Source organism: Apodemus sylvaticus, chromosome 2 (genome assembly GCF_947179515.1).
Source record: "Apodemus sylvaticus chromosome 2, mApoSyl1.1, whole genome shotgun sequence".
In the NCBI taxonomy this organism is placed as follows: domain Eukaryota; kingdom Metazoa; phylum Chordata; class Mammalia; order Rodentia; family Muridae; genus Apodemus; species Apodemus sylvaticus.
Window position 1 is genome coordinate 112,356,814 of NC_067473.1, and position 28,000 is coordinate 112,384,813.

General features: G+C 48.4%; 1 protein-coding gene across 2 annotated transcripts in view; it reads left to right on the forward strand.

Annotated features, from left to right (window-relative positions):
- Eva1a (eva-1 homolog A, regulator of programmed cell death) overlaps positions 1 to 28,000 on the forward strand; it is a 55,243-nt gene that overhangs the window by 3,824 nt on the left and 23,419 nt on the right. For both annotated transcript variants that reach the window (XM_052174045.1, XM_052174044.1), the window contains exon 2: positions 26,609 to 26,772. In XM_052174045.1, coding sequence (XP_052030005.1) covers positions 26,673 to 26,772 — 100 coding nt within the window. In that variant the 5' untranslated portion in view covers positions 26,609 to 26,672. The remainder of the gene's footprint in view (positions 1 to 26,608; positions 26,773 to 28,000) is intronic.

Below are 28,000 nucleotides of genomic sequence, written 5' to 3' on the forward strand. Positions count from 1 at the left end.
ATTTGCTCATTGCAGCAGAGGGCTCCCTAAACGTGAATGGAATGAGTTCCCCTGGTGTGGTGTGGGGACTCTGTTTTTTTTAGGGGTCCGGGAAGCACTCTGGTAAGGGCTGACTCATACACAGAGTGTATCAGAGTGAGCATTTCCTGTTTATTAGTCCGTAGGAGAACTTAGAGGTCCCTGCGGAACAGTTCCCCCCCTCCCATCCCAACCTTTCTATAACTTGGGTCCTAGGTCACCAGTTGCTGATTGTCTTAGTCAGGGTTTCTATTCCTGCACAAACATCATGATCAAGAAGCAACTTGGGGAGGAAAGGGTTTATTCAGCTTACACTTCCACATTGCTGTTCATCACCAAAGGAAGTCACGACTGGAACTCAAGCAGGTCAGGAAGCAGGAGCTGATGCAGAGGCCATGGAGGGATGTTTCTTACTGGCTTGCTTTCCCTGGCTTGCTCAGCTTGCTTTCTTATAGAACCCAAGACTACCAGCCCAGGGATGGCACCACACACAAGGGGCCCTCCCCCCTTGATCACTAATTGAGAAAATGCCTTACAGGTCTCATGGAGGCATTTTCTCAACTGAAGCTCCTTTCTCTGTGATAAGAGTTGACACAAAACAAGCCAGTACACTGAGACCAGAAGCAGATTTTCCTAAGTTATTAAAGATAGGAAGAAACGCCAGATCCAAGACCTGGGCATCTTCTATTTGAGGTTTGGATAGTCTAACTCAAAAAAAAAAAAAAACTGTTCAGAGTGGTGGGGTGGAGTGTCAGTCTCAGGACCAACCAGGGCCTCTGATGCCACACCCTGTTGACTCTCTCCTTGGATGATTCCTCCTAGTCTCTGTGAAACATACCTTGCTGTTAGACTTGGTGCACATCCTGTTGGCTTAGGAAGACATGTTTTGCTCCACTATTATGATCGCTGCCTGAATCTTCAGGTGTTACCTAGAACTTGGAACGTGGGTAGAGTATGCAGCTCGGTGCTGTGTGCTAGAGATACACAAAGGAGACATTTGTGCTGGGTTTGGTGTGCGTGTGTGTGTGTGTGTGTGTGTGTGTGTGTGTGTGTGTTGGGACAAAGTGATCAAAAAGCAAGAGTATCAGGAAACAAGAGTTTCATGTACAAAGTAGAAGATCAAGAAAGGGCTGGGCAGATAGAGGTTTGGTGAGGAATGGTGACCCGGAGATAGGCCTGGGGAGGTGTGGTTTGTCTGCCGACCAGCTGTCTGTCCCTGTACTGCTGGAAACAATGGGGTGGACCTTCCCATTTTAGGTGTGCAGACTGCTTTGAATGGTGATTCTGCCTTCTATCTCCGTTGGCCTTGTTTCCTCCTGGGGCCAGGGGACCAGAGGCTAGGGAGTGGAGGAGGGATACTGTCTCCAGTTTGCAAAGAAACTGTAGTCAATAGAAAGCTGAGCTCAGTAGCTGTGCATGGCTGTTTTGTTTTCTTTTCAAAGCCCTGGCTGATAAACTACGAGGCTGGCCCCTCTAGAGCTCTGGCTTTGGGACAGTCCCCTTTATAGCATCTAGACGTCGTCCATGTGGGTGGCTAAGTATGGGTGAGTTTCTCAGACTTAGGGAGAGAGAGGCAGAGGCAGAGAGGGAGGGAAGGAAATGCAGACAGAGATTCATGGAGAATGAAGGGTGAACGGGAAGAGTTTTGATATGTGGGCCTAGTCTAATCCAGCAGGTAAGTGGCTATCAGATCTGACACAATTCCCTGAACTCAAAGCCTTTCATGTGCACTTACTGATTGGTTAATTGATGGAGGTGCCTCTGCAGGTCATCCCTAAACTCAACTCTGTGTACCAATCAACACCCACTACCCACCCCTAGGGCACATGCATGCACTTTTGGAGAGATAAGTGGACAAAAACCCCAGCGCAGAAGTCCCCCACACCCCACCTTCAGGATGTCCACAGCTGAGTGGAGAGATAGGGAGACAGCGCACAGCACAGAGGTAATCAAGGACAAGATGAAGACGATAATGTAATGTCCAAAAACTCAATGTCCCCTGGAATCTCAGGAGGGGAAAAGGGAAAGGCTGGGCACTGCTGCCAGCCAGAGCAGGAGCTTGTTTCCCACAGACATTCTACAGTTCTCAAGCTTGTCCGACTCCCTGGTCAAAAGCCAGGGTTGAAGGACCTGGGGCCACATCTTGACCAATAATGCTCAGATTTGAACCTAAATTTCACATCAGGACCCAGGGTGGGGAATGTTACTAGAACTTCTTGATTCTGTTCCTAGTATCTGATTAGATCTCTTTTATCTGGTTTTTACTAGTGTCTGTTTAACTGGCTTTGTATGAGGATAGCTGAGTCTGGCTCTTTAGAGCCACCAGGGCCCAGGCTCTGCCGCTTAACAACTGTGGTAATAGGAATGGAGGGAAATCTCTCCATTTAGGGCTCAGGGGATGGAGGCGGGTGAGGCTGTCCTCTTCTGAAGACCATCTAACCAACCCTGGAGGAAAGGACTCCAGGAGGGAGCTCCTGGGGATTACAGGAGTCCTGCGGTAGGTGTGAGGCCCAGGGATGAAGCTTTAGTTAGATAGATTTGTCCCATTGGTTCTGCCATCAATTCTACTCTCTGAGGTGTGTGTGTGTGTGTGTGTGTGTGTGTGTGTACAGGGGAGGAGAGAGAGAGAGAGAGAGAGAGAGAGAGAGAGAGAGAGAGAGAGAGAGAGAGAGCATATTCATAGTTAAATGGCAGACCCAGACCCAGTATCAGATGGCAGTCACACTCAGTCATCTAACCCTGCTCCGGACCATCTCAGGACAGCATCTGATCCCGAGGATGAGGATGACAAGAAAAAAAAAAAGATAGCGGATGTAGCTGTAGCTCAGTTGTGCTGCCTCCCTTGCAGGAAGCCCTGGGTTCAGTTCCCAGGACTGCATAAACTGGGTTGGTGGAGTATGCTGTAATCCCAGCGCTTGGGAGCTGGAGGAAGCAGGGGGATCAGAAGTCAAGGTCGTTGTCAGCTACTTAGTGAGTTAGTATGTTCAAGGCCAGGAGAGAGGGGGGGAGGGGGAGGGAAAGGGGAGAGAGAGGGAGTGGGAGGGAGAGAGGGGGAGGGAGAAGGAGAGAGGGAGGGGGAAAGAGAGGGGGAGGGAGAGGAGGAGGGAGAAGGAGAGAGGGAGGGGGAGGGAGAGAGGGGGAGGGAGAGAGGAGGAGGGAGAAGGAGAGAGAGGGAGGGGGAGGGAAAGGGGGAGGGAGGTTTAGAGGGGAGAAGAGCTGGGACAGTCTCTCCCTCTGGCTTTTCCTGCACTCAGACTTGCTCACTGCTTTGGAGCTCCTTTCCTCCTCCTCCTCCTCCTCCTCCTCCTCCTCCTCCTCCTCCTCCTCCCCCCCCAGATTCTCTCCCGAGGCAGTCTGCACTTTGTCCTCCACTGTGAGAGGAGGAGGAAGTACTACTCAGCAGAGGGGCCACCATAAACTGCAGAGGAAATCAGCCTTTCCCAGAACACCCAAACTGCGTAAAACCTCTCTCCTGCTCGCAGATCTGTCCCTCAGAAGGGCAGCAGCCCGAGGGAGCACACTTCAGGGGATTTTGTTCCTGTTCGGGGAGGGAGAGTCCCAAGGCCTGGCTAGGGCTGGCTTCCCAGGCGTCTACACAAACAGAGCCAGCTGTCCTCTGGCTTGCTCATCTTGCTAGGACAAGACATATCACAGCAGCCATCAAGGAAGGGGCAGGTGGCACCTCTGTTGGAAGAAGACACACATTACTTTCTCAAGGTTCTCTGTCCAGGGCAACCGCAGCTCCCTGCGATGCCACCCTGAGGTGCAATAGGGAGTGAATGGGGTTGTAACTCCTACAAGGCATGGACCTGAGTCCGGAGGGGTACCTGCTGACATGTCCAGGTTCTGATGTCTCACTGCAATGAACTGGGCCAAGGACTTGTGGTTAGAAATAGAAATAGAAATAAACAGTTTGTTAACAGAGGAAAGGGATTCACTCCCAAGCCTGGGAGTGGGCTAGTGAGCTGAGGGAAAGTCTGTATCAAACACACTGGGCCCTGAGCGCACTGACCCTTTCCTGAGCGCCGGCTTTCCCTTTTGTGTTTCTTATTTTTTTTCCTTGCCTTTGTTCAGTGAAGCCCGGACAGGGAAGGGCATCCTCTTTCTCTACCAAGGATGACATTTCTAGGCTAATCTTGGTGCATCTTTCTCTGGTCTCTTGTTGCTTGGCTACTTGAAGGGGCTTCATGTTGTATTGCCACCAGTCTACCTCAAGGACTCCGTCCCTTCACACGGGGCAGAAATGGTTGGCAAGGGCATTCTCAGGGTTACACCCTGAGACTCTCATGTGAATTCTAAAGGCAATAACTTGTTCTAGGAAGGACACTCCTAGAACGTGAGGCACCTCTGGGCTCACATAGGTGACTTGGTAGCCGTGATGTGTCTGCTCACCTCAGCCTGTCACCATTTTCCGAACCTCTCCTGCCAGCCAGGCTTTGTTCTAGGACCTGGACATAGATGACCAAGGTACTCTGTCTGCCCAAGAACTCAGAGACTCGGTGTAGAGACAGATGGAGTCAGAGGCGGGGATGTGGCATCACAGTGCACATCCTTTATACTGAAATAAATTCCCCAGAAGTAGGAAGTACTCTGAGGATTCCCAGATTGCTAAGGCCAACTGTGAACATGAGTTCTCACATATTCCAAGGACTCAACTAATAAATGTCTTCCTAATTTGTTTTCTATGGCTGTAACTGCATACCTGAGACTGGACGTTTTATTATTTTTAAGGGATCTTTTTAGTTCCTAGCTATTAAAGCCTAACTCAGCACCCAGTGAAGGCATCTCTGCCGGGTCATGTTGTTGTAGAGGGCATCCTATGGCCCAGACAGAGCAAGAAGCTTAGCTCAGATCTTGCTCCTTCCTCTCACATAGTCAGGCTTATGATAGGGCCTAATCTTTTCCTAATTGACTCTTAAAGACCACCACCAGCAAATGTCATTTACATGTGACTTGGGGATTTGTTTCTTAAAGATTTATTATTTTTTATTCTTAGCTGTTTTCAGACACACCAGAAAAGGGTGTCAGATCTCATTACAGATGGTTGTGAGCTACCATGTGGATGCTGGGATTTGAACTCAGGACCTCTGGAAGAGCAGTCAGTGATCTTAAACACTGAGTCATCTCTCCAGTCCCCAGGGATTAGGTTTTTGATAAGTGAGTTCCAGGTAACACATTAAAATCATTGCAGTTGGAAGGTTCCAAGAAGTAGGGAGTAGCAAAGTACTATGAGCTCCCAGAGGAGGAACACTTCAGCTGAGCCTGGATGGCAGGTGGGGAGGTGGGGGGGGGGGGATTCGGAAGGGAGGCTGGAGGGGCTGATGACGAAGGAGAGGTTGGAGAGAAGGAAGGTGAATCTGCAGAGCAAAAGCACTCCATCAGGAAGGGTCTTGCTGATGTCCAAACTTGACTTTGAAAGCGCTGGGTAACTACTGTAGAGTTTCATAGAGCAGAGACCAAGTCCAGGGATCACTGTAATGACAGAACTTCCTGGCTGTGGAGAAGACACTAGAAAAGAACTAGGCAGATGTCAGAGGGGCAGCCAGAATGTCTCTGTAGTACAGGGTGTGTAAAAGCCAGGAGTCTGGAGTCAGATGTTTGCTTCACTGCCTCCAACACCTCCGTGTTACTCAGGCCGGATGGGGAATAAGATTCTGTCTTCTCTGAACACGGGGAGTCTGAGTCCTCATTCCTGGGTAATCGGGCTAGTGTCAGGATCCTCTATGCCATGCTGTGCCTCTGATCATGTTACAGGCATAAAGGGCATGTGATTACTTTTAATATCGTTACTATCACCCAGGCAAGAACTAGTAGGTTTCAAAGACACTGGTAACAGGGTAGAGAATCGAGAGCCAAGAAACACTTGGCACTGAAGTCAGCATTTCCTGGCTCCTGATTGGATGAAGGAGCACTGAAGGGCAGGAGCCCATGATGACTGGGGCATTTTGGCCTGGGCACCCAGGAGAAGGATAGTAGGGCCATTCATTGGCAGAGGGGGTGGAGGATGAGGGGCAGGGGAAGGGGGAGCTCAGTTTCAGACTGGCCAACTTGGAAACCTCCAGGACAGGTAGGGAAAGGTGTCTGTGGGCCAATGGCTTCATGAGCTCAGTATTCAAGGGAGGCCTTAAAGCAGATTCTCGAGCCAGCTTTTAGCAGGAGTCAGTGAGGTCATGTTATGTATTATTGGACCAGGGGGTGTTAGGGAGTGTGGGAGGAGGGCTAGGAGTAGTGTTTACTTTCCAATATTTTTTGTTTCTTTGGAGGCAAGCTCTTATGTAGCCCAGGCTAGCCTTAGACTCTCCGTATAACTGAAGGTGACCTTGAACTTGGTATCCACCTGTCTAATACGGGTGCTTGTTACCAAAGCCCGGTTTATGTGGCCCATGCTTCGTAAGCACTCTCTACCCACTGAGCCCGTCACTAGGTCCAGATGGTGCTTTTTAAGTGTGCTTTGCATTCTAAACCCTTGTATTAATCCTAATTAGGAGCAAAGAAACACCACCAGGATGGAAGGGCAATTGGCGAAGAGTCTCACCTTCAGAGTACAACCAGCACCAAGGATGCCTATACATGCACCTATTTCATAGCTGAGTAAACTGAGGCACAGAGATGATGAATGACACATCCACATAGCTCACGATGACAGACCCAGGATTTTCACCCTGCTTGTGAGGATCCATGTCTGTGCCAGCCTGCTCTGAGAGCAGGGGTTGCTGGGATGTCACACAGAGCTCCAGGCTAGGGGCCTGGAGAAGACTGTGAAGACAGCCTTGGGAGGGGACGTGCAGAGCAGGGAGACTGGAATGCAGACAAAAGCATTTCCCGGAGGGAGGGAGGGAGGGATCAACAGCCTGGGATAAGGTCAAGTGCACGTAGGGCCTTGGCCTGGGGGATTAGGAGGCCACTGAGTGAAGAGTGTGAGGAGGTGGATGAGAAGACTGGATTAAGGAACAGGTAGGAGGTGAGGATGAGTAGCTATCTGTGCTGCATAGGCCCTTATTGGCAGAGCTTGTGAGGAGGCTGGCAAAGAGGAGGCAGGTACAGAACACAGGTGAGTGAGAAGTGCCCCTCCCCCTGCCGGGGCACATAGGGGAGAATCCCTAGGGACTTAGTGAGCATGGGAAAGCCTGCAGGTCCTGCGCAGCCCTCGCTCTCCATCAGAGGATTCTCACTGGAGAGAGTGTAATGGGTGTGAGCAAAAATTCTCTTTAATTCTCTGCCGAATTGAAGTGTCAGAGAGTCCACATGAGAGAGCTGTACTCTCCCCAACAGCAACAGCCGGATACCAGATCCGGCAGGCACCTGTGTCTCTCTGCCCACAGAACATCGTTCGTCCTGCGCTCCATGCAGTGGCGAACACACACAGCGAAATATCATTAAGGAAGTCCTGGAGGGGCCTGCCGCCCAACACCTGAGTGTGAGAATCCAGAACCTGTGTGAAAATCATGCCCGTTGTGCTCCGTGCCTGGAATCCCAGCAGTGCGGAGGTGGAGACAGGGGGATGGGTTCCTGGGACGCTCCAGCCAGGCAGCCTAGCATACATGGTGAATTCCAGGCCAGTGAGAGACCCTGTCTCAAAACAAACAAATAAAACAGGTAATCAGCAAAGGTGGATGGCACTGGGGCGAGATTGATCTCTGGCCTCCACACACGCATGCACGCATACCTGCACACATGTGTGCACTCATTCACACACACACACACACACACACACAGAGAGAGAGAGAGAGACAGAGAGAGACAGAGAGAGAAAGAGAGAGAGAGAGAGAGACAGAGAGAGACAGAGAGAGAGAGAGAGAGAGACAGAGAGAGCCCCTGGTGGGTGTTTCAAACTCTCTACCGTTCATAGGTGGAGCACAGAAACTTTCTTTCACAATACCCAGCCGTGAGTCACCACTCATGGACTCCAGACAGGTAAGGTTCAGGGACAGCATGCTGCCCCTCCCCCTCCAGCTCCTGGTCTTTGCCTTCAGAAGAGTCTTCAAGGTACTTTAACAAGCTGGGGTGCCTTGTCCAAGGTGGGTACAGGCACCTGCTCTGTGGGGTCAGGGCGGTGAGAGCTACAGGCTGGCCTTGAGGAGAACTGTGGGGCCAGAGTCACCAGTTCCTGTTTGGTCAAGAGTCCTGGTTCTGGGAGCAGTGGAGGGTTGTGGGTGTGAAGGCAGTGTGTGTGTGTGTTGGGGGGGAGAAACAAGGTTGCTTTTTTTCTTGAAGGAACAGAAAGCTGTGTGGCTTTCAATGCGTCTGCTTCAAATGACTCTGGGTGATTTGACTTCTGTCATTTAAGTTTGTCATAATGAGAAAAACAAGTTCCCTTGTAATGCTTTGCTGCCTGGGGAAAAGGAACACAGGCCCAGCAGGCCTTCTGAGGTGACTTCTTTATCTTGGGACAAAGACATTTTCTGAGCTTTGGGGACTTAGAATTCTTTCACTCAGACCTTGAAGGGTTAAGTCTTGACTCAAGCAAGAAAGGCTGCTTTGCCTTGCCAGGCCTCCTGGCTAATATCCCTGAGGCACAGGGCTAGAATTGAGATCTGGCTTGTAAATATTCTGCGGTTGAAATGGCATTTTTGCTCTTGGAAGTCCTTCAGTGAAATGTACACACCTTCACAGAGGGCCTCAGACGGGCTCTCCCAGAGAGGCGCTGCCCTGAATCTAAAAGGCCACAGGGACGGGCCTTGGGTGTGTTGGTGGGGGAGTGTGTGTGTGTATGTGTAGGTATGCTTTCATGTATGTGTATGTGTCCATGTGTGTCCATTTGTAGCTGTATGTATGGGTCTCTGTGCATGTGTGTATCTCTGTGTCTGTATATGTGTGTGTCTGTGTCTATATGTGTGTGTGTGTATGTGTGTGTGTGTATGTATGTATGTATGTATGTATGTGTCTGGGTATGTATATGTGTATCTTTGTGTCTCCACACCTACAACAATAATTCAGCTGAATTAATTTGCTTCTTTCTTCCTCTGGGTGTCAGGAAACACAATGCTGGCACAAAAAGTCATATTTCAAACTTGGAGGTTTCGAGGGGCTCTGGAAAGGTGCTCCAGGAACCAAGGAGAAATGGGGATGTGGGCGTGGTGCTAAGGGTCTTTGGCTGAGTGGTGGTATACACAAACAAGACACTGAGGCAGCAGAGGGCGGAGCCACAGGTGCCCTTCCCCCACCCTTCTTTGGTAGGTCCTGAGGAGCAGGCATTTTTCCCCAGGAGGGCGTGCCCGTGCCTCTGCACAGGTGTGGGCTTCGGGAAGATACTTAACCCTTGTATGGCTTGCGTCCAATCTTACGGGTCTGAATGTTCAGTCAAGGGAAAAGACTGGGCGTGCGGAGCGAGTGCAGAGAACTGTGTGTTACATGATAATTAAGAGTTTATCTTCTGCACTTTATTATTGAGAGCACTAGAGTGTGTCATGATTCACACAGAAGCTTGGGATAGAGGTCAGGACTGACAGTTACAGCTTCGGCACCCTCACCATCAAGTGCACTCCTGTGCAGTTTTGAGAAGATCCCGACAATAGGTTATGGGACCGACAGTGCTTTAGACAGGATGTCTTGTAGAATCAGCCTATACTGATAAAAAAAAAAAAGGTCTTGATCCAAGTGTGGTGGCCCACACCTTTATTCCAGCACCCCGGAAGTAGAGGCAGGTGGATCTCTGTGAGTTTGAGGTCAGCTGGTCTACATAGTGAGTTCCAGGCCAGCTAGGACTCCCTAGTGAGATGTTGTCCTAAAGAAAACAAACAAATAACCATAACTAACCAACCAAACAAAAGGTCTTAAAACTTGGAAAAGGAACTGTTTCCAGTTAAGGTTACTATTGCTGTGAGGGAACATCAGGACCCAAGCAGCTGGGCGAGGGAAGGGTTTGCTTGGCTTATGTTTCCACATCCCTGTTCATCACTGAAGGAAGTCAGGGCAGGAGCTCACACAGGGCAGGAGCCATGGAGGCAGGAGCTGGTGCAGAGACCATGGAGGGGCACTGCTTCCTGGCTTACCCCCCACTGCTTGCTCAGCCTGTTTCTTATAGAATCCGGGACCATTCGCCCAAGGACAGTACAATCCACAAAGGGCTGGGCCCTTCCTCATCAATCACTAATTAAGAAAATACCCTATAGACTTGCCTACTGCCTAGTTTAATGGAGGGGTTTTCTCAGTTGTGACTCCCTCTTCTCCAGTGACTCTAGCTTGAGTCAAGCTGATATACACTGGCACAGGAACATAGGAAAGATTGGTTTTAATCTTGGCCCTAATACCATGTAACAATTGTTGGGTCCTAGAGTTTTAAAACTCAAACGAACTGAAAGAGCTCAGATATCCCAGGCTAGCTGCTGACTTAATTATGTAGTGGAGGGTGACCTTGAACCCCTCTGAACCTTCTGCCTCTACCTTCCAAGTCCTAGGATTACACCTTCTACCAATTTATGTTTTACATTGGCAGCAAATAATTTCACATGGTCATGGGATACTAATTTTATTACTGCTTTCCTCCTCCCTCTGTCCCCAAGGAACTTCTATTTCTCTTTAGCTCTCTCTGAAAATCCTTACACAGAGACACATGCTTTCTTTGGCACCTTGAGCCCAAGGTAATCAATCAGTCTTGCCCTTGGCACTTGATCAGCCACAGCAGGACACTGAGCAGAGTGGCGCCCCCATGTGGCTGACTTGGTGTTGCTCTGATTTTTTTAAAATTAAAAAGTTATTTTACATATATAGATGCTTTGCCTGTGTGTATGTCTGTGTGCCCACATGTGTGCAGTGCCCTAAGAAGCCTAGAGTCACAGATAGTTTTGCTATCTATCCAATGTGGTTGCTGGGAATGGAACCTGGGTCCTATAGAAGAGCAGCCAGTACCGTTAACCACTGAGCCATCCTTCCAGCCCCTTGCACAGAGTTTTAAAGTTGACTAACCAATGGATTAGAACAAGCACTGAAGCAACCAATCCCACTTAAAAATATGCGAGACCCTATGTGGCCGCCTGTGGCTGCATAATATGTAGTTATGTGCATTTCCCCCCTTTTTCTTTTCTTTCTTTTTTTTAAATGATTGGTCTTACTAGGTAGCTGAGGCTGGCACTTGGTTTGCAACTCAGGATGTCCATCCTCCTGTCCACCATTGTCTAACCTCACCCTTCAGCGTGCCTGGGTTGCAGTTGTGAGCTCTGTGCCATATACAATTGTGTCTTTGTGAGAGCGTGCACTCCAGTTGTCTGATAGTCCGAGTCTCTGAGAGAGTCGCTGAGCCTGCCTGAAGTTTTCACTGCACACAACTCTAGAGATCTGGAGTGGTGACGAGGAGCGTGTGTGCACAGTCTTGCAGCATGAAGAGACTTGTGTGGATTTGAATCGTTAAGTGATCTTTTTGCAACTCCGGATTTCCTAATCGATGACACATGCACATGTGTGCTGGTGTGGTCATCATTTTGGCAGGAGACCCTTCACTCCGGAGTGGGCGCTAGGAGTCGGCTGGGCTTGTAAACCCACGGCGCCTGCGGCTGTTCACCAGGACACAGACCACTCTTTACAGGTCTTAAAAAAAATTTAAAAAATCATTTATTGTTATTTTATATGAGGATTTTGTCTGCATGTATGTCTGTGCACCACTTGAATGACGGGCGCTGGCAGAAACAGGAGACATGGTTGGATCCCCCGGCACTAGATTTCCAGATGGTTGGGAAATCTTTCTGGGAATCGAACCCAGGACTTCTAGAACAGCATTCAGAGCTTTTTTCTTTTCTTTTTAGAGTTTTAAATTTTATTTTTTCTATATGAGTGTTTTGCTTGCATACATGTTTGGGCACCAGGCATATGCAAGCCTGGGGCCTGAGGAGGTCAGAAGGGGGCACTGGGTTCTCTGGAACCAGAGACAATACTGAGCCACCATGTAATTGCTGGGAATTGAACCTGGGTCCTCCATAAAAACAAGTCCTATTAACTAATGAACCATCTCTCTAGTCTAAATCTTTTTAAAGGTATGTATTTTGCTTTTAAGTACGTTTATATATGTTTAAGTATGTTATGTCTTTTGTAGGTATGTGCATATGGGTGGCTGCCCATAGAGACCAGAGGTGTCAGGTCCTCTGGATCTGGAATTGCCTGATGTGGGTGCTGGGAACTGAACACTGGTCCTCTGGAGGAGCAGTGTGCACTCGTAACTGCTGAGTCATCTCTCCAACCTCTCTGTTCACAGTTTTAAAAATATTTTTTTTAGTATGATGTGAATCAAACACCCGGAGAGCCCTTGCTACAGATAGGCTGAGTTCTGTTGCGATGGGGAAAAGAGGTTAAGACCATGGGAGTTCTGGCAGGAAATGCTGAGCAGGGCCGCCTGGGAAGCGCCTGTGTGCTGGATTAAGGAAGCTCTGGCTCTGTAGCTCTGGTTCTGGCTCTGTAGCTCCGGCTCTGACCTGCTCAGGGACTCCGCAGCTTGTCCTGTGCTGCTTGGAGCCGAATCCGTGCAGAGCTCTGTGTGGCTGCCAGACTGGCTCTCCGTGTCAAGGAATGACCCAGAACATGCATGGGGACAATGACCTCTCCCCATCCAAGCTCAGCCTAGAACTCAGCTCTAGATTCCTCTAGACACCCGCCTGTCTTTCCTGAGCCTCCAGGGTCTCTGTGGTTCTGGTTTTGTAGTTTCCTTTTGGATTTCTCAGACTCTTTCTATGTATTTGATGATTTTCTTATAAAATATATATCTTGGTTTATTCTTTGGCAATTTCATGCATGTATATATATGATCATATACATAGTCCTGTGCCTTCCTGTACCCAGGGATCCCCTTCTCTTCCCCAAAAGGTTCCCTCCTCCTACTGTGTCTTTTGTTTCTTGAGACCCTGAGTTTAATTAGGGCTGCTTGCATAAGTATAGGGGAGCCTTACTTCCTGAAGTTACAGCAAGTTACCAGTGTCTTCCTCCACCCCCCAAGAAATGGATCCGATCGATCTGGCAGCCTTTAACTGCCAACAGCATATTGGACCAGAGAGGGGATGGGCTGGGGCGGGTCACAAGTCCCTCCCCATCCACATTAGGTTCTGTCTTCAGCCTAGATGCTTTTACAAGTCACTTTTGAACCTGTGAGGTCAACGGAGCAAAGAAAGCGATGAGAGGAGATCTGCCTTCTTTAATTTTTTTCCTGTGCTTTTTCTTGTCATCTGCAGCTGGTCTCATATCCTCTAGCTCAGGAGGCCTGCAGTAGGTGAAGGCTTTGTGGATGGAGCCTGGATAGACCCCGTGGCTTGTGTGTCCCATGTTTTAACAGGCGTCCTGCATTGAAGTGCCAGGGTCTGCCAGCACATCCTACCTACGCAGCTTGCAATACTAGAAAGGTTGGGTGGGCTTCGGTTTGGGTTTTTCTGGCACACGGTGGTGAGGCTGGAATTCTTTCCATGCCCAATGAGGTATGGGTTTTGTGGCTGTCCTCGATTTCGTACGTTTCCTGCCAGTCTGTGTGTGTGTGTGTGTGTGTGTGTATGTTTGTCCACATGTATGTGTGTGTGTGTGTGTGTGTGTGTGTGTGTGTGTGTGGTGGGGGAGAACAGAAATTAGTGTTAAGTGATTTTCTCAGTCATTCTCACCTTTTTTTTTAGAGACAGAGCCTCTTACTGCATCTGGACTTTACTGGTTTCAGCTAGACTGACTGGGCAGTGAGCCTCAGGATCTTTCTGTCTCTGACTCGCTCGTGCTGCGATTGCAGGTGCATGCTGCCATGCCAACTTAAACAAAAAGGTTTATTTATCTTCATTTTATGTGTATTAGTGTTTGCCTGTATTAATGTGAGCACACCGTGTGCATGCAGTAGCCACAGAAGCCAGAATAGGGCGTAAGAGGGCGTAAGGTCCTTTGGAAGGGAAGTTCCTCCGGAATTTCTAGAGTCTTGAAACCTTTTTCATGTTCAGCACAGTCGGGTTCTCTGCCTAGTTCTTCCAGCCCAGATGATCCTCCTTTGTTGTCAAGGATTTTCTGATCTGAGGGAGATGGCGACAGTGCAGTGGGCACAGGGATTAGGATCTCAGTCCTTGCCAAGAATACTTTTTTTTTTCTTCCAAATGAGCAAACTATGATCATGAACTTTTAATCCCCTTGTCTCTTTCTTCAAAGTGCTTGAGTGAGTGTACCACCTCCCCCACGTTGCATGGTGCTGGGGATTGAACCCCGGGCAGGATTCCTGCATGCCAGGCAATCACTCCACCAGCCGGGTTAAACCCCAGCAGGTCATTCATGCCGTGAACATCTTGGTACCTGTTTCCACATGTGGACTCTACTTCACAGAGCCAGCTGTGATTGTCTTTGAACGTTCTTACTCCTCTTCTGATGCTGTGCCTCACAAAGGTCCTCCTAGGACAGAAACCATGTCCTCAGCCTGGTCCCAGGAACCTTATGTCCACAGACAGAGCCCAAGGAGCTGGAAGCAGCCTCTTTAGAGTTCGTTTGACTTTCCACCTGTTTTTCACACAGCATGTCGCTTCTTGTAGAGGTTATGTCTGGTTCTTCCCTCTAGTCCCAAGCTCCCAGAAGTAAGACTGAGACTTAAAATATATTTACAAATACCTTGACCATCTAGTTAGGCTCTTCTCTGACTAGATCTCAGCGTAAAATAAGCCATTTATTCCCATCTACATTCTGCCACATGGCTGGTTACCTGTGCTCAGGTACCACGCGTTCAACCCGGTTGAATCTCTAGCGCCTTGGTCTATCCCAGAATCCTTTCTGCCTCCCGGATGTCCCACCTCCTATTTCCTTCCTAAGCCATAGGCCATCAGATTTATTATTGACAGGTGCTACATCCATACAGACACAAGATATTTTCTCTACCACTTCTGGTCTTCAGTTTGTTTCGGTGGAAGGGGCAGGGTCTCAAGTAGCCCATGTTGGCCTTGACTTGCTGTGTAGCCAGGGATGATTGAACTGTTCCTCCTCCTGCCTCCACCTCCTGAATGCTGGGACTGTGGGCATGCACCACTGCACTTGGCTAGTGCTGTGTGCTAGGGATAGAACCTGTAGCTCTGTGCATATGAGGCAGGCACTCTACTCACAAATCTCCAGACCTCCATCAGTATTGGTTTAAAGTCCCACACAGTTAGAGTAGCCTGACTCTTCTGTCTGTAAGGCTCAGAGTCCAGTGACATACTGTTTTGGGGGATGGGCCTTAATTCTCTGCTCACTTTCCTAGCCTTTCAAGTTCAGAGGACACTTGCTACCCTGTACCTTGGCATTCACTTGGGACCAGAGATGAAAGCATCTTGCACCCCGCCTCAGCGGTTCTGAATGTTGCTTCAGACGCTCCACTCTGGTTACAGGGTCCTATGACTAGATGTCTGATCTCAACACTTCGATAGAGGTCTTTGGGTCTCTGGTTCTGGTGTCTCCTCCTCAGCTCTTTCTGCTGACAGATGCATCTTGGGTGTGACACTGCCACGTGAGCTGCCTGTTTGTGATGTTTTGGGGACTGCAGAAATAAACTGAAGCTAGAGAGTCTGGGAGCATCCAGCACCTCCACTACGGATTATGTCAAATGTCTTCAGTCACTTTCTTCCCATTCTGGAGACTTCACATAATTAAAACCATTCCCAGCCAAACACTAAATAAAATTTACACATGCTGCTTGAATTACTGTGCAGTCTTATCCCAGGGTGGCTTTCTCAGAGATTAATATTTCATTGAAACGATGCCCCTGAGTAGTCTGAAGCCAGGAACTGTGGAAACTCAGCATATGCTTTATACAATAACACTTCAGGACAGGGCCGATTTCTGGATTTTTTTTTTAATAGCACGCTCACTTTGGAAAAAAAAAAGAAAGACTCTTAGCAGAGCCCATGTGGTATGATTCCCAGATTGTATTTCTTTCTCTTCAGACATAAAAACTGAGAATATGTGGCTCTAGACGCTATCATCTGACATGGGCACATAACAATGATAATTATTGCTTATTGAGCAGTGCTGTGGTCTGATGTGGTGTCTTTAGCTCCCTGAAGGCTAATGTGTCTTGCATCTTTAGAATTAGCACCACACTATTATGTCATGCAAGGTAAAAACAAACAAACAAACAAACAAACACCCTGTTTGCTGATACCGTGTTAAGGACTTTTATGTCTGTATGACCTAGGTTTTGTTTTTGTTTTTGTTTTTTTCTGACCCATTTGGGAAGAGTATCAAGATCATGCTAGTTTGGTAAAGTGCACTGGAGAGTAGACTCTTTCTCTCATAGACTACATATTAATTCTTCTGGAAACAGATGGTAAAATTTTCCAGCAAAACGATCTGAGTCTGAAGATCTGAGGGTGGGCCTGGGGTTGGTTACATTAGTAATTCATTTTTTCCTTTTCTTTTCTCACGTGTACATCCACAGGTATGTGTATGCATGTGTGTATGTGTTGAGTGTGTCGTTGTTGTGGTGGTGGTGGTAATAGTGATGGTGGTGGTGGTGGTAGTGGGTGTGGGTGTGTGTTTCTGTGATTTGAACCTAGGACCTAACACATGATAGGAAAGTACTATACCATAGAACTGTATCTTTTCTTTTTTATCTTTTTTTTTTTTTTTTTTTTTTTTTTACTTTTTCCTTTGAGATGGGTTTCATTAAGCTGCCCAGAATGATTGAATTCATCCTGTGGCCTAGGCAGGCCTTGAGCTTCCCACGCTCCTGCCCTCAGCCTCTTGGCTAGGCGGGAACATGGGCCCACCTGAACCTGAAAGAGTTTAGTTTCTTCACAGTTAACAGGACTGCTTGGATCATTTCTGTCTCACTGGATAGGCTGAGGTGGGAGTCTGTGCTCTACTCTGGGGAGGATAATTGAGCAGTTCAGAGCACTGGGGCTGGCCTGCAGCCTTGCTCCTTTCTGACTGGGCACTGTGGGGGAACTTCCTCCATGCTGTGATTTTTTTTTCCCACTTGAAAATTAGCAACAACCACACCTGCATCATGGACAGGCGCATTCAGCCAATTTAAGGGGAGGCCTCAGCAATGAGTGTTGAGAATATAATTAGTAATTGATACCCAGAGCATTGCCCCTAAAGGAGCCTTTATGGCTTTTCCCTATTGCTACCCCAGTGCTGAAATTAATTACTCTTTCCCCATTGCCCTGTAACACTCAAATTACATTGCTTTTATGCTTCCTTGTTTGTTGTGTCTTAGGTGGACTGCAGGTCTCTCCCACTGGAATGTTCATTCATTTCTACATAGTCTTCCTTCGTTCAGAGGAAGCCTTCTATTTATTGAAGTAAGATGGCAGGCTGTGTATCTGGGGATGGGAAGGTAGTCTGGCTTCAGGCTAAAAGACATTTGGTGAAGATTAGAAACTTCAATGAGCTATTCCTGCTGGTGATCCCTGTCTACTCCCAGGTGGAGGTACCAGTGGGTTAGTCCCCTGCCAGAGCTGCAGTGGGAAACTTCAGAGACTGGGGAGTGTCATTTGAGTTTGGCCTGTGCCACACCAGGTCAAGTCTGGTTCTGTAACTCAGGGAGAGCTTTGACCAATGAAGACGCAGTCCTTGTCAGGAGTTACAGAAATGCTACTGATGGCGCAGACAGTGTCAACTCTGCTTTGAAACCTGGAAATCTTACCCTCCCCTCCTTTTGATTCCGGTCATCCAATGGCATTTGTCTTGAAGTGGTCATGTATCAGGCACTGTGCTGACCACCACTGTTGGAAACTATGGGGCACGAGACCCTGACAGCCAGGTTTGCTCTGGAACAGTCTTTGGCAATTCAGACTTATTTCAGTCAGTGCTGACTGGCTTAGAACAATTGCAAGGCACAGTAGTCATCAGGGTGACTGTCATAGGCCAAGAACTGAGTGAGGAAAGCCATGGAAAGTGTAGATGTTATGGAGGTGCCTGTGAGTGTGTGGTGGTTTGTGTTGATGGTCAGTGAGGCCGACTCTAGAGTCATCTAAGAATAAGCTTTTAGACACACTGATTAGGTTCGCCATCTTGATTAGATTAAATAGGGCAAGGATACCCATCCTGTGTGTGTGGCGCCATTCCTGTGGGCTGGAATCCTAGAGCAGGGTGAAAAGGAGAAAATGAACTAAGCAGAGGATTTGTTGCTGTCTGCATCGGGACTGCATGCTGGTGGCTGGCTGCCCGGGGTCCTGCTGCTGTGAGATCCCGCCATGATGGGCTGTGCCCACAAACTGTGAGCTGGGACAAACCCTTCCTACTTTAAGTTGCTTACGACCTTAAGGTGTCAGGGTTTTTTGTTTTTTTTTCTTTTTTTTTTCTGTTTTTGTTTTTATCACAGCAATAGGAGGAAAAGCAATGAAGGTAGAAAGGAAGAGGAGTGAGCATCAGGACCTGTAGGGGAGGTGGAGCAGCGCAGGCTCAGTTAAGTGTGGAGGCAGTTAAGGAAGTTCATAGTAGATACAGGAGATAGACAAAAAGATGGATAGGGAGAATGAGTGATGGGAAAGAATAGGGAAATATAGGAGAAAGACATACAAATAACATAAATACGTACATACAAACATTTGCATATGTGAGTGCTCATATGTGTACACACACATATCTGCACATTTGTGTACATATATATGCACATGTATGGGGAGAAAAAGGTAAGAAGGGAGAGAGTGGGAGAAAGTTTGAGATGGAATCACACACACATAAACACATACACACACACACACACACACACACACACACACACACACGCACACATCATTTCTCTATCTCTATGATTCTATCCTTTGCCTGTGTGCTCACTTGTTTTATATGGAAAGATGAAGGTATTTTTTTTTTAAAGAAGGGAAATAGAGGAAGACCGAATCATTGCTGGAGTGTGACCAGAGGAAGGCGAGAGTGACGGATAGAAAGTGCTGGGTCAGGACAAGCAGGGCCGTTGGCACGGGCCCAGGGATGAGGGTGGAGGGCTCTGGGTATGGCTGTGTGTGGAGCTCCAGCGTGGGAGGTGTCTCTGCTTTCTCAGGAAGCTGGGAGCGTGATAAAGCTGCACTTGGTTTGTTTTCGTCCCTCTGTGCTGAGTGTTGAGCAGGGCCAGGCTGGCGGGTCTGAGTGGTTAGGAGTTAGGCCTGGGGGAGAGAGGGGATGTCAGAGAGATCCTGGTGGGAACTGTGGGGTGCTTGGAGTAAGCAGGCTGTGTGGAGAGAATTGCTGAACCTAGGACCATGTGCCAGGTGAACACGAGGAAGAATGGGGGTGGGATGAGGGCTCCCAGAGGGGTTGGTGGACACAGGAGCTTTGACTCCATCGTGGGGAAGCGGGATCTAACAGGGGAGGAGGGGGAGTGTGATTCCCTAGGGAAGGAACACCAGCTCTACTCAGTTATAGGAGGTCTATTTTGACTTACAGTTTCACAAAACTTCATCCAAAGCCAGGCGGTGGTGGCGCACACCTGTAATACCAGCACTTGGGAGGCAGAGGCAGGTGGATTTCTGAGTTTGAGGCCAGTCTGGACTACAGAGTGAGTTCCAGGACAGCCAGGGCTACCCAGAGAAACCCTGTCTCGGAAAAAAACAAATCCAAAAAACCAAAAAAAAAAAAAAAAGTTTTGTTGATCTCTTACACCTGGCAGATGAGGAGTCCACCGCTGTACCAGCAATGCAGGTGACTCCATGCCCTGGGGGAGACATCATGGTGGCAAGAGTGTATGGCAGAGGCTCCTCTTCTTGGTGGGCAGGAATCAAAGAAATAACACAGGGAAGGTCAGGGTTCCAAGGGCGTGGCCTCAGGAACCTGCTGCCTCCCACCAGTCCTCGCCTCCTGCACTCCCCCAACCCCAGTAGTTATTTGACTCTATAAGGATTAATCCATGCATTAGTCAGAGTTCTTCGCAGGAGCAGAATGAATGGGGTGGATGCATGTGTGTGTGTGTGTGTGTGTGTGTGTGTGTGTGTGTGTATGGATTTATTAAGTCCATTTGTGTTAACACAGTAGCAGAGTCACACTTGAGAGCTGGGAGCCTGGTCATCACTCTGCCCTTGAGATTGGTGTCTCGGCAGTGGGAGTCGCCCCTTGTGTGACTGTCACACACTGGGGAGGCAGCCAGCTAGCTAGTTACTCAGTTCACAAGGCTGGGTATCTCAGCAGCCCCAGTCTGTCCCTGAAAACCAGCGGCAGGCAGGAGGCCAAGTGAGCCCAAGGGGGGATACCTTCCTTCTGCTGTCCCCTCAGCCTCCACTCTCCCCTCAGTCCGCACCAGGAGGTGCTCCCCACAGTAGACTGGATCTTCCCAAGTCAACTGAGGCAATCAGGGCAACCCTTTAGTAGAGACTCCCTACCCAGTGATTCTTGATCAACATTCAGACCAACTACGATAACCCACTCACGGAGACAGGACTCTCAGCAACACTCCTCTCTATGAGCTTCTGGGATCTTTTATATTCAAACCAGAATGGTCAGTCCTTGGGTATTTTCTTGAGTGTGGATCAATGAGCCCTGGAAACCTGCTTTTGCATGTAGATGTGGGAGTCCAGAAAAACTTACAGATCTGTGGACAGATGGCGGCTGTTGCTCACAGCTGACAGGAATGTGAGTCAGTCCAGCCGCTGAGGAGATCAGTGTGGAGCCTGCTCACAACCTAGACAGACCCTCACACCGTCTATACCATTCCTGATGGCTTGTATGGAAGACTCCACATCACATAGTGCATCAGCATTTCTTAGAGAAACATTTACACAGATAAAATTACAGGTCCATCCTAGAAGTCCAGTAACAGAGGAATGGATAAGAAGCATATGGCACACACACACACACACACACACACACACACACACACACACGGTTCATCCACAAACAAGAGTCAAGTCTTATCATGTGGAGGAAAATGGATGCAATGGGAAAGAATCCTTAAAAGTGACTTAAAACAATCCTAGCAACACAAATATCACAGTTTTTTCTCTCATTTATAGCATCTAGATAATGTATGTGTATATGACACGCAGTTAGGAATAAAACTGTCTACCAGGCAAGGTGGGGAAGATAATTGGGAGGGGGAAGGGTAAAAAAGTGGAGGGGAACCTGTTTATCTTCTGTTACTCTGACAAAATATTAACCCAGCCAACCTGTAGAAGGAAAGGGCTGACTGGACTTACACTTTCACTCAGGGTCCACCACTGCGGGAAGCCAGGGGTAGGAACTTGGAGACAGAAACTGAAGCAGAGGTCACGGAGGAACAGCACTTCCTGGCTTGCTCTGCCTGTGTCCTTACATAACGAGGTCCATCTGCACACCGCCTGCAGGGCTCCGCCCTCCTCACATTCACGTTAATGAGAATGTCCCACAGACTTGCCCACAGTCCATTTGAACAGAGGCGAGTTCTCATGTGAGGTTTCCTCATCCTAGGGGTCTCTAGTTTATATGAGTGTGAAATAAATAAATAAAACAAAAACACCAACTAGCACAGACGTTAAGGGAATGGGGGTGCGGCGTGCTCATTATACAATATGTAGATACAAAACGTTTTTAAAATAGAGAAAGCAAAACAGGACAACAGACGGATTGCAGATCTAAGGAGGCTGTGTCCCCATGAGCCTAGAGTTCAGGAGGCTGAAGTGGGAAGACCCAGAGTTAGAGGCCAGCCTTAACTAAAGAGAGACCATGTGTCAAAACCAAAACAAACAAAACAGACAAAGAGGACAATTGATCTTATGCTTTAGGTTTCCTTTCACTTCTTTCTTGTTTTCTTTTCTTTCCTTTTTTTGAGACAGGGTGTTTCTGTGTAGCCCTGGCTGTTGCGGAATTCGCTCTCTGGCCTCAAACTCACAGAGATCCACCTGCCTCTGTGTCCTCCTGAGTTCTGGGACTCAAAGCATGGGTCAGCACACCCAGCTCCCCACCCCTCTTTTTAATAGTTTAAAAAAGATTTTTTTAAAAAGAAATAATATGTGTATGGATGTTTGTACATACACCCTGTGCCCACAGAGGTCAGAAGAGAGAGTTACAGGCAGTTGTGATCCACCACGTAGGTGCTGAGACACAAACCTCAGTCCTCTTGGAGGAGTAGCCAGTGCTCCTACCCAGCTACCGGCCTCTCCAGCTCCAGCTGCCGCTTTCTCACTTCCCTGTAAAGAGAGCCGGATATAGGAGGGTGCCAAAGCATCCTTCGTGAGGAGAAGCCGTGACACAAACTCTGTAGACATAAACATGCAGGAGGCCACGTACGCACGAAGCAGGGCACAGCCGCCCACCAGCTCGGCCACTGGTCCTGTGCTTTCTTTACCAGGCTCATAAATGAAGCTGGCGACAAAATGCCTCTGTCCTGGGCTGAAGAGAGAGGCTTCCTGAGCATCAGGAACAGGCTGTGGGAACAGACAGGTCAGAAGTTACTGGGCTTTACTGTCCACACAGAGCTGCATGGGACTTCCATGGTACATCTGGGCATTGCTATCTGAGACCTGAATTCCCTTCCTTCCTGTTCCAAGGAAGTGGCCTGCAAGTTTCACTGATGTAGGGCCAGGCAGACTGGTCCCTCACTCCCTGGGTTGTGGGTTTTGGCTGAAGAGAAGGAAGAGGAAGCGGATGCCTCTGATGGTCTGTTTCTTGCTTCCTTTCTGTTATGCACAGAAAAGGGTGGATTCTCCAACTGGCTAGTCCAAATTCCAGATAAAATCCCAGTCAGCAGGGACTGGAGAGAAGGCTGTGCAGTTGAGAGCACTGGCTGCTCCGGCAGGGGACCCAGGCTTGCTTCTCGGCATGCACTTGGCCTTCCACCATCTGTAACTGCAGTTCTGGGGCACCCGATGGCCTCTTCTGGGCTTTCAACGCATGCGCATGAGGTGCACATGTAAGGCTGCAGAGAAACACTCACTCAGAATAAAAATGTATAAGTCTTTAAAAACAAGCAAACAAACATAAATCCCAAAGCCCTTACTCATGAGCTTTTTCCTTTGAAAGAATGTGACCCAACTCTTTAAGGACCCAGACACCCCATCCCCAGAAGACCTCTCTCTTGAACTCATGATGGCACCAAGTCTAAGGTACAAGGTGATCTCCCAGTTTGTACATGCATGCATTCCTCCCTCACCCCATTTGCGTGTGTGGTGTGTGTGAGTGTGTGTGTACGTTTGTGAGTGTGTGTGTATGTGTGTGCGTTGTGGTGTGAATGTATGTGTGAGTGTATGTGTGTGTGAGTGTGTGTGTATGTGTGTGTGAGCGTGTGTGTGTGTGTGTGTGTGTGTGTGTGTGTATGTGTGAGTGTGTGTATGTGTATATATGTGTGTGAGTGCATGTGTATGTGTGTATATGTGTGTGAATGCATATGTATGTGTGTAAATGTGTGTGTGTGGTGAGTGTGTGTGTGAGTGAGTGTGTGTATGTGTGTGAGTGAGTGTGTGTGAGTGAGTGAGAGATAGAGAGAAATAGAGAGAGAGAGAGAGAGAGAGAGAGAGAGAGAGAGAGAGAGAGTCCTTTTTTTCTTTTCACCATCTGAGAAGTCAGCTGGGACCAAGCGGGTTTAGAACTCCTACTGGCTGTAGACAGCTTCATCAAGGATGACAATTTCTCAGGTACTTCTGTGTTCGTGGCAGCCCACTTCTCTCCAGGGAGCTATCAACCCCCAAGAGTTACCTGTATGGGGGTAACCTTACCTCCAACTTACCTCCCAGGGAAGGCACCTGCTTCTGAGAATAAGGTGCAGTGGGCTCTCACTGGGAACGTTTCACTTCTGCGATTGCAATCCATGTACACGGATGCTTAGGGCTTCGGAGAATGTGAATGTGTAACTGTGGGAATGAGGTTACCTGTAACGTGGCAGCTAATGAACACAGCACGCCGTGTCACCAATTAACCATTCAATCTGGGTCCTCACAAGACAGGCCACATTGTTGTCTTCATCGGGACAGCAGTATGTGGTCAGGAAGCTGCGACACTGGGACGGGTGTAGTAGAAAGAGATGGTTTCTTTCTATTCTTTTGCAGTTTGTCAGTAATTAGGTTAAGAGGCTGTGGACCAGTATATGAAAGAAAACTGCTCTAGAGTTAAAAGTCGCCGACCTGGGAAGGTAGCTCAGAGGGTAAGAGCACTTGGTGCACAAACACGAGGGCCTGAGTTTGAATCCACAGAACCCACAATAAAAGGCTATAATCCAGGGCTGTGGGTGCCAGAGACAGAATGGATGCTAGCTGTTAGCCTAGCTCCAGATTCAGTGAGACTCTGACTCAAGACAGTAAGTGTAGAGTGACATGGTAGACACCTGTCACCCTCTTCTGGTGTTCGGGTGTGCTCACAGTGCGTGCAGCTGCACACTCTATGTGCAGACTCCATCTCTCATTCACACAAGAACTGGTAGATGCTGCATTGCTAGGTGAGTGTTGACAGAGCATTTGTGGGTTTAACCCGGTGGGTTATCACTCGGATGAGGCTCTGGCTCCCTGAAGGACGGGCCATTCTGAGCCAGGGGCTCTCTGCTTGCAGATTAATAGGCCACTGTTCGCTTGTGGTATCTTCTTCTGAGGACTTTGCTGGTCGCTTCTGATCGCCAAGACAGTGCATTGTTGAACCAGGGTTTGGAGCACTGCTCCTAGGGGCAGGCACTGGCAACTTCTCGCTGACACCTTCCTGTCTGGGACAAGCACATAGGCTTCCTACCTGAGAATAGCTTAGGCTGGACTCTGAAGTAATGGAATGTGCTCACTCAAGAACCCCGTGAACACTTCTGGGCCAGATTGCTCTTTGTGGCTGAAGACTGTCCTGTATATTATGAGATATTTAACAGCATCTCTGACCCCAACCCTGGATACCAGTGTCACCTTGTCTTGTTGCTATGGCAACCAGAAGTGATGCTCATCAACACTGTCAAATGTGCACTGAGAGGCAAAACTGCCTGGGTTGAGAACCAGCCTTCTTGGAGCTAAGAAGGGACAGAGAGCTTCCTGGAGGAGCATGGCCATAACCCTGTGCACAGGAGTGGCTGACTGTTTCTGTTCTGTGCTGGTGTGTGGCTTCACAGAGCCCACGAGGGTCATATAGTACAGTACTTCTCAAACTCAACTGAGCATGTCAGAAACTGAGATTTGGATTTATCGTGTCCGGAGTGGGGCCTAAGATTATGCAGACCTAACAAGCTGCTAATTAATGTTGTTGCTGCTTATACTCAGATGATGCTTAATGAGGTTGTGGGTCAGGCATCTACACATTATGGTCCCAGGGTCCAACTGGAGATCACTGTGGGTTTTTAAAGTTTTTTTTTAATTTAAAATTATATTTATGTATGTATATGTATGTATGTATGTATGTATGTATGTGTATTTGTATATTAATACAGGTACTTGAAGCCAGATGAGAGTGTTAGCTTCCTTGAAGCCAGAGTAGTAGGTGGTTGTGGGTGCCCAGAAGCAAACACAAGTCCTGTAAGGGCATCAGGTGCCAAATGAAGTCCACAATCAAATGCATGGAACGATGACGCTTGGTGCCCTTGGGGTATTAGAAAACAATCTGGCATTGTTGGAGCATTCAGTGAGTTCACATCTGTGTCTGTGGGTGTGCGGCTGGGGAGGAGTTTCCTTAGGAACTAAGGGGTAGAGTCATACAAGTGTTATGTGGAAAAGGCTTAGGTGTTACGTGGCTATAGGCTTAGGCTGTGCCTGTGTGATCAGACCTGTATTGAAGACAGACAGCCCCGCTGGTGAGTGGGTACTCCGTTGAGTTAGGAAGAAGAGTCATCAAAAGGAGCATGTGGGACCCTCAGAAGGAGAGGTGTGGCCCGAGTCAGGGAGCATTGGTGAGGACAGGTGGGAGGGTTGGAGCGGAACTTAAGATTCTAGCAGTTTCCTTCTCTTCCTGGATCCTGGAGTCCTTGAATCTGATATACGTCCAACTCTGATATAACCAAGAATTCTGAATGGCTCTGAGAAGCCAGCCCATCTCAGTAGGACTCCCTCGCACTGTCTCAGGTCATGCAGCCTTTGTTTTAAGGAGGAATGGGTGGTTACTCTTCACTCTCTTTACCCCCACAGGAATCAGACTGTTCCCACGTACCGTACGTGAATCTCCCTGCTTGATGCCCTGCTCTACCTTTCTAAAAAGCCCCCTGTCTCCCTTCTGAGTTCTGAGATCCCCATCTTTGTTTTAGTCCCCAACACATTATTGTCAGGGTCGTGGAGCCTGGGGTCCAGGAGCAGATTAAGCTCCGAACTCTTTCCTGGCATTTTAGAACTAGACACACAGGGGCAGCTGGGGGAAGGGCATCGCCGGCCCATCACCAAAGGTGGCGTGTTCTTATGTGAGAGACAAGGCACCTGATCAGAGTACATGCATGATGTGTGATGGGTGATGTGTGCCATTGGTGCAGGCTTCCACAAAAGAACAGGAGCAGAGCAGTCCCTGAGGTGATGATGTGGCTGTCAAGGACCGTTTCTCAAAGACAACCAGAAAGAATGTGATTAACCGTCTGAGGACTGGCCTGCAGGAGGGCTGTAGTGGGACGGAGAAAGGGGACAAGTAAGGAAAAATGCATTGTCTGTTACTTACTGCCTCCTGCAAACCAGGTGCCTCACCTGATTAAGACGAGACACAGAGCTTTGTGGCTCCTGGACCGGGAAAGATGGTTTCCTTTGGGAACCTGGCTCTTTATTTCAGAGCGCAGAGTGCTGGAAACACAGCCCCAGCAAAGCAGACTGTGCTTTATCTCTCAATTCATGTCTCCAAACAGGAGAAGAGAGGGCGGGGCTACGCTGAGCCTGAAGAAGTGTCCAGGGACTCCTCTCCGATGCCACATGAAGCTGCCCCTCAGTCCCAGCGCGGAGCCAGTGGCCACGGAGCCCTTGGGGATGGCGTTGCTCAGCAGCCTGCTGGCAGCCTGGTCCTATATCTCAGGTGGGTGCTGATGTCTGCTGCCCAGGGCTGTGACCTGGGCTGCTTTTGCTGCCTGGGTCTGACCTGACACTAGGAGAGGCTTGAGTGGTCACCACAGGGAGGCTCTGCTCCATTGGGTTTGAGATAAAAGTTCTTCAGTTAATTATTTAACAAGATATTCTCTAATTCGTCAGGTGGATACTCCTAACAGCTTTGTCTGTCTGGAGAAACGCTTAATTACCTTTCAGCGGTGGACCACACTGCTGGTTTCTTTTCTCAGCAATAAGGAGAGTCCTCCAGCCAGAGAATTTCTGTAGGTTCCTTCTCAAAGCCACACAGGTCTCTCTGTCTCTCTGTCTCTCTGTCTCTCTCTTTCTCTCTATATCTGTCTCTGTCTCTCTGTCTTTCTCTCTCTGTCTCTGTCTCTCTGTCTCTGTCTGTCTCTCTCTCTCTCTGTCTGTCTCTCTTTCCCTCGTGTGTGTGTGTGTGTGAGAGAGAGAGAGAGAGTGTGTGTGTGTGAGAGAGAGAGACAGAGAGAGAGAGAGAGAGAGAGAGAGAGAGAGAGAGAGAGAGAGAGAGAGAGAGAGAGAGAGAGAGAGAGAGAGAGAGAGAGAGAGAGAGAGTTTTATGTTTCAGGGGCCATCTGAAGTGTTTAAGAGCCTTCTGGAAGAGAGGGAGCCAGGAGGTGTGAGTCTTGGAGACACTGCTGCTTGCTAGCCTCTTCTTGACTCAAAGTTGTGTTCTTCAGCAAGATGGCTGACTTTCCCCTCAGGAGTTTTTCTGAAGACTTGACACTGTTCATGTAAAAAGCTGCTATTTAATAACACATGGAAATGCTCTATCATTTGAATGATCAGATTTCTGTCTTGCTGGAGTAGGCATTTTAATCTTTAATGTTTCGATAACTTGCTTGTGTTTTGTTTTTGTTTTGTTTTGCCCGGAGTTGTGTGGATTTTGTATGAAGAAGAGTGCCAAGGTTCTGATTCGACTCCCTTTAAGGGAAGGGTTTTTACTTTCTAATTTTCTAGCCAGGGTTCATATTGGCAACTTAAGAATTCAAATGTAAAGCCCAATGCTTCTGTTTACAATGGCTCCGTCATTGTAGGGAAACTTCTGAGGACCAACCTACCTGGCTCATTTGTGGTTGACAAGACGGAGCATGTCTGAGTTACTTTCCTGTTGCGTTGACAAAAATACCCTGAGAAAAGCAATGTAAGAGAGAAAGGGTTTGCTTTAGCTCATAGTTCAG